Source organism: Lathyrus oleraceus, chromosome 1, assembly GCF_024323335.1.
Source record: "Lathyrus oleraceus cultivar Zhongwan6 chromosome 1, CAAS_Psat_ZW6_1.0, whole genome shotgun sequence".
Lineage (NCBI taxonomy): Eukaryota > Viridiplantae > Streptophyta > Magnoliopsida > Fabales > Fabaceae > Lathyrus > Lathyrus oleraceus.
Window position 1 is genome coordinate 51,721,906 of NC_066579.1, and position 15,149 is coordinate 51,737,054.

A 15,149-nucleotide genomic window follows, 5' to 3' on the forward strand; every position below is an offset into this window, starting at 1 on the left:
AAAAGGTTAGTAATGAATTTTATTTATTTATGATAATGATGCACAAGGTGCCATAGATGAACTTATAAAAGAATGCAAAGTTCTGTATAAAACAGTGTCTAATCAAAAGAAACAAATTTTATCTCTTGAAGAAAAGATTGACACCATGAAAAAGGATTTTGAAGTTGAAAAATAAAATATTGTTAATAAACAAAAACATAATTTTGTATGCAAAGAATATGAATCTCTCTCCTTCCGAATTGTGCAATGAAAAAGAGTCATTGAAAGATATGAAAAAGGGAAAATTAGATTGGATGGTGTCCTTAGTCAACAAAGATATGCAAATGATAAAAGTGGATTTGGATACTTTAAATTTAATAAAACAAGTTCTAGTAAAACTATCTTTGTTAAGGCTAGTGACAAATCCAATAAAGAAAAAGTGAACAAATATAACAATATTCATCATTATCCTAAAAGGAAAAAATTTGTCAAGAAGAAATCTTATGTTCCTAGATATAAAACTAACTTTGTTCCTACTTGTTTCTATTATGGTATAAGTGGTCATACACCTAATGCTTGCTATATGAGAAACTTTAGTATGGAAAGTGGGCATTATGTGTGGGTCAAGAAAGGAACTAATTATGAAGGACCGAAAGCAATCTGGGTACCTAAAAACATCTAATTTGATTTGTAGGTATGCTTAAAGACCACTACAAATCTATGGTATCTCGATAGTGGTTGTTCTAAGCATATGGTAGGAGATATCAACAAATTTAAAAATCTAGTGCTTAAGGCCAAGGGATATGTCACTTATGGTGACAACAATAAAGGAAAGATTCTTGGGTATAGGCAAAGTTGGAGCACCACCTTTCACATCCATTGAAGATGTTATTTATGTTGAAGAATTAAAGCATAATCTTCTTAGTATAAGCCAACTTTCCGACAAAGGCTTCAAGATCAAGTTCACCAAGGATGAATGCTTGATTGAAGATGAAGTCACTCATGAGGTAAAACTCAAGGGTAAGAGAATTAATAATATTTTTATGATTTCCCTAGATGATGTATCTTTGAAAGTAAAATGTGGCTATGGCATAAAAGAATTTCTCATATTCATATGGAGCATTTAAATAAACTAGACAAACATGATCTTGTCATTGGTTTACCTAATGTAAAGTTTATCAAAGATAAATCATGTGATGTTTGTCAAAAGGGAAAATAGACCAAATAAGCTTTCAAACCTAAGAATGTGGTGTCCACTTCAAGGCCACTACAATTGTTGCATATGGACTTGTTTGGTCCATCAAGAACAAGAAGCTTCAGAGGTAATGCATATGCATTAGTTATTATTGATGATTTATCATATTTTCTTGGACATTCTTTCTAGTGCAGAAAAGTGACGCATTCAAGGAATTCAAGTATGCAAAGCAAATTCAAAATGAGAATACAAGTTCCATAAATATAACTAAAAATCCAGTCATGCACTCAAGAACAAAGCATATCAACATTCACCATCATTCTCTCTGTGATCGTGTGTTTAAAGGCGATGTTGAAGTTACATTTGTGGATACTCATAATCAACTTGCAGATATATTCACAAAACTGCTAGCAAAAGAACCTTTTTACAAAATTCGAAGGGAACTTGGCATATTAGATGAGGTAGATGTATGACTCTTCAAATATATTCATTAATCATCAGTTAAAAACTGCCAAGGTACATACCAACTTTCACACACACACACACACACACACACCACACACACACACACACACACACACACACACACACACACACACACACACACACACACACACACACACACACACATATATATATATATATATATATATATATATATATATATATATATATATATATATATATATATATATATATATATAATTTCATCTTGTAAAGTGTTCATAAGTTTGATAAAAAATTCAACTTTCAATGCTATTATCAAAATATGTGATATGTATGCATGGTACAAAGGTACTAAATAATGTAAGTTAACATGGTCAATTGGTAATTTTATGTTTTTTTTTCATGCACGCTGTCCCATATATAGTTTCTATTTTTCTGGATGATGTAATCAGTTACATCAAATATGGTAATCGGTTACATGCTCACATTTTTTCCTTCCTGGTTCATTTTCAAATACTGTAACCGGTTACCCTACTTTATGTAACGGTTACAACTGTTATTTTTTTAGAAAATTATTAATTTTCAAAATTTAAGTGCTTATGAATATAACTTATTTGAGTCAAAAACACTTTTCACTTTCCAACCATTTGTCTTGAAACTCTTCACCTCATTCAACTCATTCTTTCACCTACTCTCTTCAAATCCCGCTCAAAATTTCATCTTATAAAGTGTTTATAAGTTTGATAAAAAATTCAAATTTCAATGCTATTATCAAAATGTATGTGATATGTATGCATGATACAAAGGTACTAAATAATGTAAGTTAACATGGTCAATTGGTAATTTTATGTTTTTTTCATGCACGCTGTCCCATATATAGCTTCTGTTTTTCTGGATGATATAATCAGTTACATCAAATATGGTAACCGGTTACATGCTCACGTTTTTTCCTTCCTGGTTCATTTTCAAATACTGTAACCGGTTACCCTACTTTATGTAACCGGTTACAACTGCTATTTTTTCAGAAAATTATTAATTTTCAAAATTTAAGTGCTTATGAATATAACTTATTTTAGTCAAAAGCACTTTTTACTTTCCAACCATTTGTCTTGAAACTCTTCACCTCATTCAACTCACTCTTTCACCTACGCTCTTCAAATCCCACTCAAAATTTCATCTTGTAAAGTTTTCATAAGTTTGATAAAAAATTCAACTTTCAATGCTATTATCGAAATGTATGTGATATGTATGCATGATACAAAGATACTAAATAATGTAAGTTAACATGGCCAATTGGTAATTTTATGCTTTTTTCGTGCACGCTGTCCCATATATAGCTTCTGTTTTTCTGGATGATGTAATCAGTTATATCAAATATGGTAACCGTATACATGCTCATGTTTTTTCCTTCTTGGTTCATTTTCAAATACTGTAATCGGTTACCCTACTTTATGTAACCGGTTACAACTGCTATTTTTTAAGAAAATTATTAATTTTCAGAACTTAAGTGCTTATGAATATAACTTATTTTAGTCAAAAGCACTTTTCACTTTCCAACCATTTGTCTTGAAACTCTTCACCTCATCCATCTCACTCTTTCACCTACTCTCTTCAATTCCCACTCAACTCCCTCATTCCGAAAAAAATCCCAACATTAATTTCCATTAATACCCACTCATAAAATCCAATTCATAACACATCCTTCCCCCATTCCAACTCTCATGATCTCTTCTCCTAACCAATCCGAAAATTCCCTTTTCAAACCCTAACTCTCACTTTCTCAAAAAAAATCTTCATGGCACCTTCAAGAAAGGAAAGAGGAAAGGCCAAGGTCGGAGAAGCTAGCTCTCAGAATGATCCTCTGATGTTGAAGCAACTATCACAGGACCCACTCTTAAGTCGAGGAGATTAACTTTCAACATCCAGAATCATCCACTCATGCTAGCAAAATACGGGTCTATCATCTTTTCCAACTGCTAGCTTTAACTTTCATGATCCTCTAGCCTATCAAGGAGTAATATCTTTCATATCTAACTCTGGACCCATTTACTTGGATCTAGTTAGAGAATTTTATGTAAATTTATCAATTGGTACTGGGTGCATTTTGTAATCAAAAGTGAAGGACAAAAATACTGTAAATTTATCAATTGGTAATGGACATGACAAAGTACCTAATTCACCCCTCCCTCCTCTTAGGTGCATTCCATACTTACAATAGTTTATATAATTGGATTGGACATAACATCGATGGTGGCTCTACCTTTTTGGTTGCTTGCTGATAGTTGCGTTGCGCTAGGAACAAATTGTGTCTTGCTAATGAAATTGTATCTTCATATACTTTGAAACTCATAACAATGAATTGTGCTAATCTGTTAGCTAAATGTTTTCTCAAGCAGTGTCTTATCTAATTAGAACGATCACGTGGAATGCACACAAAGGTAGTAATATAATTTTGAATGTTAATGACAGTAGCCTCAGTAATCCCGACGTCTCAAGTTTTGGTGGGTTGATTTGAAGTGTTGATGGTGTTTGGGTTCACGATTTTGTGGGTAATATTGGTTATTCCAATATCCTTCATGTTGAGTGATTGCATTATATCATGCTTTGTGTATGACCTAAAAACTTGGCAGTGAAGACTTGAGGTGTTATTCTAACTCCAACTCTATTATCAAGCTTATCACATAGTCGGTTAATGTTTAACATCACTGTGCTGCTAATCTTCACAATATTAAAAAGCTTCTCGTTAGGGAATGCCGGGTTCAAATATTTCGTACTCTTAGGAAGAAGAATGTTTGTGTTGACTATCTAGCAAAACATGGAACTGACAATGATGCGGCGTACCAGTCTTTTGCAGAGCCTACTATAGGAATCATCACTCACTTACTAGTTGGCGCTAGTGAGATTTTATTTTTTAAATAATTTTTTTTCTTTTCCTTTTTTACTTGTACAAAAAAAATATTCAAGTTCAAAAAAAAAGAAAAAAAATTATTTGAATTTAAAATAAAAATCAAAAATGAAAAATCAAATAAAATAGAGAACACTATTTTCAATTAAATTCTTTTATTAAATACATGAATAAAAACTAAATAATATAATAATGATCTTTAACTTTAAATACTAATTCATATAATAATAAAAACTAACTATAAGAATACTAACAATAAACTTTAATTGCTTTATTAAGTCATCTATAATAGAGAAATTCAATAATAACAAGTTTGAATTGTGAAATTTTGATTATTAGATACTAAAGAGTGAAATTTTAATTATTAGATATTTAATAAAAATATTATTTTAAAATAGTATACTTTAATTTGAATTAATATTTAAAGTTGTATTACATAGAACTTTACAAATGCTAAATAAAATTATTTTGAATCAAAATATAAAATAAATATAATATAGTTTTACCAAAAAAAAAATATTAATTAAGTGAAGTATCCTACCAACCACATATTAATTAGATAATTATATTAAAAAACATACTTTTCCGTACATTGCTTCTCATAAAAATATCATTTATCTATAAGACAGAATCATATCTACACCGCAAATTATTCTCATTAGATTCGTAAAAGAAATTCAAAGTTATCATATCCTTTCCTTTTCTTTTAGAAAAAAATTAAGTGATAATCTATTTTATTTCATTTCTATCTTTAAGAAATTAAAAAATAACCATTTTATTCCAATTTTCAAAATTCAATTGATCTAGTAGATAAAAAGATTCTCCGAAGACAACCACTAAAAAGTTAATAACAATTTAATAGTAATTTTTTCTACATATCATTCTATTATAAATAGGTTCATATCTCACACTTTCTTTTAACCCTTACAAAAAGCCAGAGATTCCTCTGTAGCTATCTTTCAACAAAACCGCGTTCTTCTTTTTCCTTCAAAGCTTTTCATTATCATTATGTCTTCACTTTCAGATCTCATCAATTTTAATCTTTCAGATTCCACAGAAAAGATTATTGCTGAATACATATGGTGAGTTTTTAAGCTTCGTCATTTCTTCACAAAACAGAGGATACTCTGTTTTTTTTCGGAAACAGAGTACTCTGTTTCTTTCTGTGCCATGTTAACCTATCGAAACAGAGGATGCTCTGTTTATTTTTCTGAAACAGAGTACTCTGTTTTTTGTGTTCTGTTATTTACTATGTAATCTGAAATTCTTTTGATAAATATTATTATTCTAGTATATTATAAATTAAAAAAAGTTGATTCGTTTAGAATTATGATTTAAAATAAAATATTTTTTCATGTGAATGTAAACAGGGTTGGTGGATCAGGCATAGACATTAGAAGCAAAGCCAGGGTAATTTATTTATTTTTTTGTTTAATTATAGCTTATTATTAATCATTATATAAAATTTAATTATATTTATTATACTAATTTTTAATTTATTTTTTGTGATTTTTAATAGACTCTTCCTGGACCAGTGAGTGACCCTGCAAAACTTCCTAAGTGGAACTATGATGGGTCTAGCACAAATCAAGCACCAGGAAAAGATAGTGAAGTTATTTTATAGTATGACTAATTAAACTCAATAATTAATTAATCACTTTTTATAAAAAAAGTTATTTTTCCAAGAAACTTATGAGAGTTTCTTTGTTTTTTGTTTTCTTGTGTTTATTTGATCAAAAAAGTCCACAAGCTATTTTCAAGGACCCATTCAGAAGAGGGAATAATATTCTTGTAAGTTGTTCATTTTTATTTTTTTTTGAAAGAATTGGGTTATTAATTATAAATTGATTAAGAAAATGGGTTCCAGTTTATCTAATTATATTTATTTATTTATGTTAAAAAAATTAACTTTGTGGAAAAATTATTTAGGTGATTTGTGATGTTTACACCCCAGCTGGAGAACCATTACCCACAAACAAGAGATACAATGCTGCCAAAATTTTCAGTCACCCTGATGTTGCTGCTGAAGTACCATGGTATGGGTGTCATGTCGGATTTTTGTCGCATTCACGCTGTTAAAATATTATTAACCTTTATCTTAATTGCACATTTTTAAAAAAAATCAATTTTTTAAAATTACAAAATTTAAATTACAATCATTTAAGAATAATTATTATATAAATTTATTTTATACTATCAACCAATGACGACCATGTATCCCGTCAATCCAGATTAAAAATTTTAAAATATTTATATGACATGATAAAATGATATGTTTTTATTGGATGATATTATAATTTTTTTTTACACAATCATTGCATCACCATTAAATCTAAATTTTAATGTGATTTGGATTTTTCTTTTAAAGACCAAAGCAAATAAAATGATAATTAATCGCAATTCTCCATAAAATTTATTAAAAACATATTTATAAAAATATTCCAAAAATAATAATTACATAATTTTTTATCTGTTTTGGTTTTTTTCTTATTATAAAGACTAACATGAATATTGTAATGAAAATTAATTTTGATTGATTATATGAACAGGTATGGTATTGAACAAGAGTATACTTTATTACAGAAAGACATCAACTGGCCACTAGGTTGGCCTATTGGTGGATATCCAGGAAAACAGGTAAGAAAAATACCCTTTTTCCTTTATTTTTTTAATTATTTTTCTTCATTTTTTTATTACGTTTCTTTAGTTTATTTAATCACATTAAAGCTTATTTTTGTAATTATTAATTATTTTTATATTAACAGGGTCCATATTATTGTGGAATTGGTGCTGATAAAGCTTATGGACGTGACATTGTTGATGCACATTACAAAGCATGCCTTTTTGCTGGCATTAACATCAGTGGCATCAATGGAGAGGTTATGCCCGGTCAGGTAATCTATACTTCGTTATGCATTTGTATATAATATTATAAATTTTTTTATATTGTCATCTAATAAAAATATATCATTTATTATATTATACAACTATTTTAAAATTTAACGGGATTCATTATCGTCATTGATTGATAGTATAAAATAATATTAGTGTATCATTCATTTTCTCTTAGATATTTTATGTTATATTTATTTTATTATTTTTTTAATTAATTTATATTTAAAATTAAATATTTTGAATTAATTATATAAATTTATTTTAGTGGGAATTTCAAGTTGGCCCTTCTGTTGGTATCTCTGCTGGAGATGAGATATGGGCTGCTCGTTACATTCTAGAGGTAGTTAATTTATATTTTTTATTAGTTTATTTTCTATTTTTTGGAAAGGTTATATATGATTAAGATAATTTCTGAAAGTTAATAAAAATATTTATATTGATAATCTTTTATTTATTTTATATTATAGAGGATTACAGAGATTGCTGGAGTTGTTGTTTCATTTGACCCAAAGCCTATTCCGGTTAGAATTGATATATTTTTAATCATTATGAATTTGCTGAAAATTTTGTCCTTTTTAAAAAGTTGAAAAAAAAGAATAATTTATTTCTCTACGTTAACCTTTTATTTTATTACATTGATATTATTAGGGTGATTGGAATGGAGCTGGGGCTCATGCAAATTTCAGGTATAATATCATGTTTTAAAACTTGGATTTTCTATTTGAATTTTTGAGATCAATTTACCGTCGTTTAATAGAAATTTGTCAATTTATCATTTCATATTATTAACTTAGAAATGATAGTCTAATGAGATAAAATACACGATGATTAATAATTGACATTGTTAATATATATTATATTTTTTTATTCGAGATAACTTATAATTTTAGCAAGTAGACACTTCGTTCTACTCGTTATTTTGAGTATATTTTCGTTTTCTTACACTCGTTACGTCGATTTTAGCACCAAATCAATGAGAGAAAATGGAGGCTACGAGGTAATCAAGAAGGCGATTGAAAAGCTCGGATTGAGGCATAAGGAACACATTGCAGCTTATGGAGAAGGAAATGAGAGACGTCTCACCGGAAAACATGAAACCGCCGATATCAATGTCTTCTCTTGGGTAAGTCGAAATAGAAACCCTAACTTCAAAATCTATTTGCATTATGTTTGAGTAGTCAAAGAAATTTTGTACCATAATATTTTTAATTTGCAATATCTAACTTGAAGATTTTTTCTTTGGTGTAGGGTGTGGCAAACCGTGGAAGCTCAATTAGGGTTGGAAGAGACACAGAAAAAGATGGAAAAGGTTACTTTGAGGATAGAAGGCCTGCATCTAACATGGATCCTTATGTGGTCACTTCCATGATTGCTGAAACCACCATTCTCTGGAAGAAACCATGAAGTTCCAACCACCACAAGTCTTTGGATTTACACCACTACGTATAATGAGTCCAATGCCATTTATATATATCTACTTTATATCTATTATTATTATTATTAAAATAATAATATCTATTATTATGCAAATGTGTTACTTCATTAGAAGTAATTTTCAAGTGGGGTCTTTAAGCAAAGAGTATATGGTCCATGTATTTGGATTACAATAATTTTATCATCAATAACATGTGGTGCTTCTTCATTTTTCTCTTTGAATGTATGGATCAATAATGCAATGTTTGTTGTTTTGTACTCAATGTGGTGTTCTTTTAGGGAAAGCTGGACCATTTAAATGTTCTTCAATTTATGGTATAGAAATATTTGAAGATAATTAAAATTCTATATGAGGAAATTATTCCGTTTTTAGATAAAGACGGAACATTTGGAAGAACTCTAGTTTAAATAATAATGAAAATATATATATTTTTAAATTTTTTATTTTACATCTCAATTAAAATTTGAAAATTTGAAATTTAGAACGTTGGAGTTATTTATGTTGAAGACAACACTAAATCTAATGATTTGAGATTATAAGAACAGATAGTACATCTTTATGTAAAATATTTATATCTTTTATAAATTCATCATTCTATTCATTCACATGTCAAAAGAAATTTGAACCATCCACACTTGAATTTAATGATAAGTGTGAGTTCACTTTTTTTTATAGAATTCTACGTGGATATATCTCTAGTTTTTCTACCAAGGTGAACTAGTAATTACTTATTGAAGAATTTGGAAATTGGAAAAGCCTAGAGCAACAATAAAATTAATGTTCTAAGACCCTAAGGAAGTAAGTCGTCACATTTATAATATCTTAAGACATAAGATATATAAATTTGTTGAGATTAACATCTATTATATTCAAATTTTAGTGGTTAAATCTTGTAGCGCTCTTGAGTGTAGATGTGGTGTTTTTCACTCTTGTGATTTTAGAATATTAATTTAGGTATTGCTTCTGATTGTTTTTGAACTTTTTAATAAATGATATTAGAACATCTATAACTCGACTTGATAGAGGAGCACAAACTCTCTATGGGAAAGAGGAACTCACATTTGTGAAAAAAATTGTTAAATTTAAATTGAATGAGTAAAGTTTACATTAGTTATAAATACAAAATATTTTTTTGATACAAAAAAGAAAGCTAAGAAAATAGAAGAAATCTAACTATACTAGTGAATACAAGCTAATAGACTCATAAATTAATCTTTCCTATCAAATGTGACAAATCCCTTGGATCTCGGATCTCGCTCTGAACCAATCCCACGAAAGAGATTTAGTCAACAACACAATTTCGTTCACGCCTTTATGGCCTCCCTTAAAGAGGGTGTCGTTTCTAACTAACCAAATAGACTAAGTATCTGAGAGCTAAAACATGAGATGAAAATTCTTCTTGATCCTTCCTTTCATGAGGGTTCCAAAGGCCTTTAAATGATTTAAAATCATAACAAAAGGGGTATCCGACAATGATCGATCCATTCCAAAATAAACTACCACACATGAGTTTCCACGAGACATAGAAGAAATAGGTGCAGATGAGTTTCTACAGACTCCAAACAAAGTGGTCACACAAGATTATGTGAACCACTAAGGACCCCTTGTTAAGCAAGTTCGTCCCTGGTGTAGAGTATATTAAGAACAAGTCTCCAAGCAACGACTTGAATGTTGCTGGGCACATTTGATTTTTACAAAAGCTTCAGAGCACTTGGCAATTCAAAATCCGCTTGGAAACCTACAACAGATAAATTTTCCATTATGGAATAAGCAGACTTAACCAAATAACTCGCAACTTCGTTCCATAAGAAAGTTGCATCAGCTAAGACATGGTTATGATTAACGCTAATAAGAATATTTTGAATATCCTCCCAACCACTCCATGAGGTATCTGATAGATGATTATAATTAATCCTCACATTCCATGTACAAACACCATCGACTCAATGTCCCAAGCCACCAACTTTTGGTGTAGAATCGTGCATAAAATCAAATAAATTAGGGAACTGCAATTTAATAGAATATGAATCGAGCCATCTATGTCTCCAGATGTCAATTTCTAAATTATTTCCCAATTTACAGGATATGCTATTTCCAAACTAATTTGAATCCCCCCCTAAACACCCAATGAAGCCCTTATGTCTCTCCACCAAATCAATTCTTTCCTATTGTTAACATGCCAAGAAGGACCAAGGATCAATCCTTTGCTATCACCATATTTGAAGGATAAAAAAGAGTGTCAAACTGAGTTATGATCTGAGATCATTTTCCATGTTCATTTACTCAACAATGCCATGTTGAAGGTTTCATAATGCTTAACCCCTTCCATTTTCTATTTACATATTGTAGACAAAGAGACCCAATTTATTCTCTTATTCTTCTCTTTACCATTCCAAAGGAAAGCACGCCAAATCTTTATAATTTCTTGGAGTACTACTTTATGAGCTTTGTAGAAAAAGAAGTAGAAGAGTGTGATAAAACTCAAAACTGAGTTTATAAGAGTCACACAACCTCCAAAAGAAATGAATTTACCTTTATAAGATGAGATTCAATTGTGAAGCTTAGAAATGATGAGATGTTGAACGCCTACAAGGATTGACCCTAATTGGTAGGCTTAGAAAGGTGAATGACAAAGGACGTATTACACAAGATAATAAGTTAGAAGCTGCCATCAAGAAACCAGAGTCAACGTTAAAATCCAAGATTTTACTTTTATGAAAATTTATGCATAAGCCAGATGCCAATTCGAAACCACATAACACAACTTTTATAGACCAAATATTTTCCCACAATTCCTGACCCACTATGATCGTATCATCCGCAAATTACAGAAGATCAAACTCAAGATTATTTGACAGTTTGAAGGGATGGAAACTCAACAGAGAACATACATTTTTCAATAACCCTGCAATATCTTCAGCTACAATAGTTAATAGAAACGGATATAGAAGGTCCCCTTAGCAAAGTCCTATCCTTTCTTGAAAATACATTGTGGGGCTTCCATCCATTCATTATAACAAAAATAGAACTAGAAAAAACACAAGCATGAATTCACTTAATCCATTTGCTTCCAAATTTCACGCGCTTAAGAAACTAGAGGAGGTATTCCCATGACACTGAATCAAAGGCTTTTTCGAAATTAACTTTCAAAACAAACATGTCTTTCTTATTTCTACGAGAAAAATCCACAAATTCGTTGACCATTATAACTCTGTTAAGCATGTTTCAATTAGTAATAAATACACACTAACTTTTTACGACGAGCTTACCAATCACCTTTTTCAATTTTCCAGCTAGCAATTTTGAGATAATCATGTAAACACTTCCTATCAAACATATTGGACAATAGTCATTGAGACCTTAGGGGTTGTGGTTCTTAGGGATCAAGGCAATAAAAGCAAATGTGATAGTCTTTGGAAGATGAGCATATAAGAAGAACTCATGTACACAATAAAACAAGTATAATATCCCAGCTAGCTTTGAAGAACCCCATGTTATAAACCATTCGGACCCGAAATTTTGTCACGCGTTGAATTATAGATAACCTCTTTAATATCTTGAAGTGAGAACGAGACCTAAAGGCTAGATATTTCTTCCAAGGAAAGTTCGTTGAAAATCACTTTTTCCAGCCTAGGTCTTCTAAATATTAGCTATTGAAATCTCTCTCCTTCAACATCATCAATCAGAGTGTCTCCTAATTTTAAGGCCACAATACCATTACGTATGGATTAAGACTTCATGAAGAAATGAAAAAACTTAAAGTTTTGGTTGCCCACCTAAGCCATTTTAATATGGATTTTTGTCTCATAATTGATTCACAAAAATGGAGCTTTTGCCAAACCAAGTTCTGAGCTTCAATTCACTTTTCAGATGATTCAGAGCACAAAGACAAATAATCATTTTCTACCAATTGATTTAACACATTAATATCTTTAATTTCCTCTTCGACCCCTAAGTCTACTTTCCCAAAGACCTTTGAATTCCAAGATATCAACCTTGATTTCAAAAGCTAAAGCTTCTCTTTTAACACAAAAAATTTCTTTCCTTGTGTTATGGGTCGGCCAAAGGCCCAAATGGATGAGGCCTTTGAGATTACACTTTCCACTACAATTATCTTGAGTCTTGATGTACTGATTGTATTCTATCATATTTTATCACCACCATTGAGATTTACAATGTTGTTATATTTGATGTTGATCCGTTGGCTAGAGCACCCCCCCGACACACACGCGCACACATACACACACACACACACACACACTTTAGCATGGATTCAAGAAATTAAGGTCATAATACACAAATATGTTTGAGGAACAAGGAGGTTCCAAGAATCATAAATACTGATCTACCATCGATCACAACAGTTTCTATCACTGGAGAAAGTTCTTGTGAAGTGCCTCATAGACAATAGACTCATGGCGATGATTTCTGATCCAATACAATAAAATTGTTAGATCTTTGTCGATTGAAGTCAGATATACACAATAACAAAGATCCTTTGGCCGTCAGTAACTTTGTAGCTTACTTTAGAGAAGCATGAAGGATCATGCCTTCTGAAAGGAGGAATATATGGAGGAAAGATACATTGGGATCCCAATAACGTTAGAATGGAATGTCCTTGGACACACTTCCAATTGGAACTCTCATCTAACCTTATGACCGATTGCTCTGACCCGTATAGAGATATCAAAGGGAGAAATCATATTGTTCATCTAGATGTTTGAGAGGTATAAGGTCGGGTTATGCCAAGAGGTATCCAATTACTTGTGATCATCAACAATCAGTGATTACGGAGGACCCGACCTTCCCATATTACCCCAGGGTAAAAGAAAGCAAGGATACTTCTATCCAATTATTCAAGAGGTATAACACTAAGTTACTTCTCGAGACAGTCAGATATTTATGGTCATCAGCATGCTACATATACGAAGGTGTCGACCTTCCGTGGTGGACCATCACACCATTAGGTGAGGGAAAGAAGGTCGTCTCAGCCAAAGCTACAATCAAACTAAGAAATCATGTAAAAGGAGGCCCTTATGATACCCTTTATGAATTAAATACTCTGCAAGGTTTTTTGCAACGTTAAAAAATAATATGTTGATTATTAAACACTGCGGTTATCGAGTCGTGTAATTCCATGCAGGATAGCAGAAGACAATTTCTTAAGACAAATTTCATTTTTAAGGAGCACTATTCTCAACATAGATGACACACCCCTTGTTAGGAGCTAGACACTCCAATAGTGCAGGCGGCGGAGCCCGAAGACGTCCACTTCGAACCAGGTTTACCCTAGGGTAATGGCAGGAACCTCACCTTTGGTCGGAGATGGTTCCTAGGGTCGTAGAAGAATAACACTAACTCTTCTAAATTAGAGCTAATAACTATGAAACTACGATTGAGACTACAAAGTTTAAATAGCACGATGAACAACTTAACACAACGACACATTTCTCCTAAAATAAAGTTGTGGGGGTTGTCATACCCAAAGTTGATGAAACCTTATAGCTGCTGTGGCACAGACTTACAGTCGACCAGTGGACACCAACAATAAGAGGTAGACAAAATCGAAATTGCCTATGAGGCAAACACATTTTAAATTGCAGGGATAAAGAGCAAGCCCTGATAGGATAACAAGTTGCAAGCAATCAGAAGTATAAGGCGACAATAAAGTGAAGCCAAATACATATCCAATACTCAAAATTAAATAAAAATCTAAATCACTGAGATCAAAAGATATTTATATAACTATTTTTGTCATATCCAAGAGCATAATTCTTGGAAAATTTTACAAGAAAAAATGGGCGAATAATTAAGTTTCTGTATCTAGGGATGATTCATCATGGTCACCCTCTCAAGTAACCTCAATAGCATCCTTTAAAGGGTCATATCCTTCGACGGGGATTGAAATATCAGGACAAAATTCTTTTGTCTGACTTACTGCCTAGTTGAGGGCCATGTACACAACAGGCACAGTTCATTGAAGATACTCCCGGAACCTCTCCTTCAGAGAGACTGCCTCACTTTTTTGAGTTTTTAGAGTCTCTACATGGGTCTCCTATTACTCTTAAAGAATTTATCAAACCTATTTCGCGTGATGAACGACCTCAGTAACAACATCATAAGTCTCTTGATTGCATTTATTCTCTACCTCAAGGGAGGATTCCAGCTTAGAAACGTGGGCAACCATAGTTGAAGGGGTTTCGTGAACCATCACTTTTTCCTGCAAACCCTCAACAAGCTTGACCTTTCCCTACAGGTTGGTAAGTTCCTTTTGGAAGGCAGAACACTTTTGC

The 15,149-nt window shown here is 31.4% G+C and overlaps 1 protein-coding gene across 1 annotated transcript; it reads left to right on the forward strand.

The window, feature by feature from the left end:
• Nucleotides 1-5,365: 5,365 nt before the first annotated feature.
• LOC127102829 (glutamine synthetase root isozyme A) lies at nucleotides 5,366-9,292 on the forward strand. Its single transcript, NM_001427008.1, has 12 exons — nucleotides 5,366-5,608; nucleotides 5,897-5,936; nucleotides 6,046-6,149; nucleotides 6,269-6,317; nucleotides 6,456-6,562; nucleotides 7,076-7,163; nucleotides 7,292-7,420; nucleotides 7,687-7,761; nucleotides 7,889-7,942; nucleotides 8,070-8,107; nucleotides 8,385-8,544; nucleotides 8,670-9,292. The coding sequence occupies exons 1-12, from the start codon at nucleotides 5,535-5,537 to the stop codon at nucleotides 8,823-8,825; spliced, it is 1,074 nt and encodes a 357-aa protein (NP_001413937.1). The 5' UTR covers nucleotides 5,366-5,534; the 3' UTR covers nucleotides 8,826-9,292.
• The last annotated feature ends 5,857 nt before the right edge of the window (nucleotides 9,293-15,149 follow it).

Coding starts and splice junctions, on each gene's coding strand:
- LOC127102829 (NM_001427008.1), top strand. CDS start 5,535: ATGTCTTCACTTTCAGATCTCATCAATTTTAATCTTTCAGATTCCACA. Junction 6,150..6,268: donor GATAGTGAAGTTATTTTATA/GTATGACTAATT, acceptor TGATCAAAAAAG/TCCACAAGCTATTTTCAAGG. Junction 7,943..8,069: donor TTGACCCAAAGCCTATTCCG/GTTAGAATTGAT, acceptor TGATATTATTAG/GGTGATTGGAATGGAGCTGG.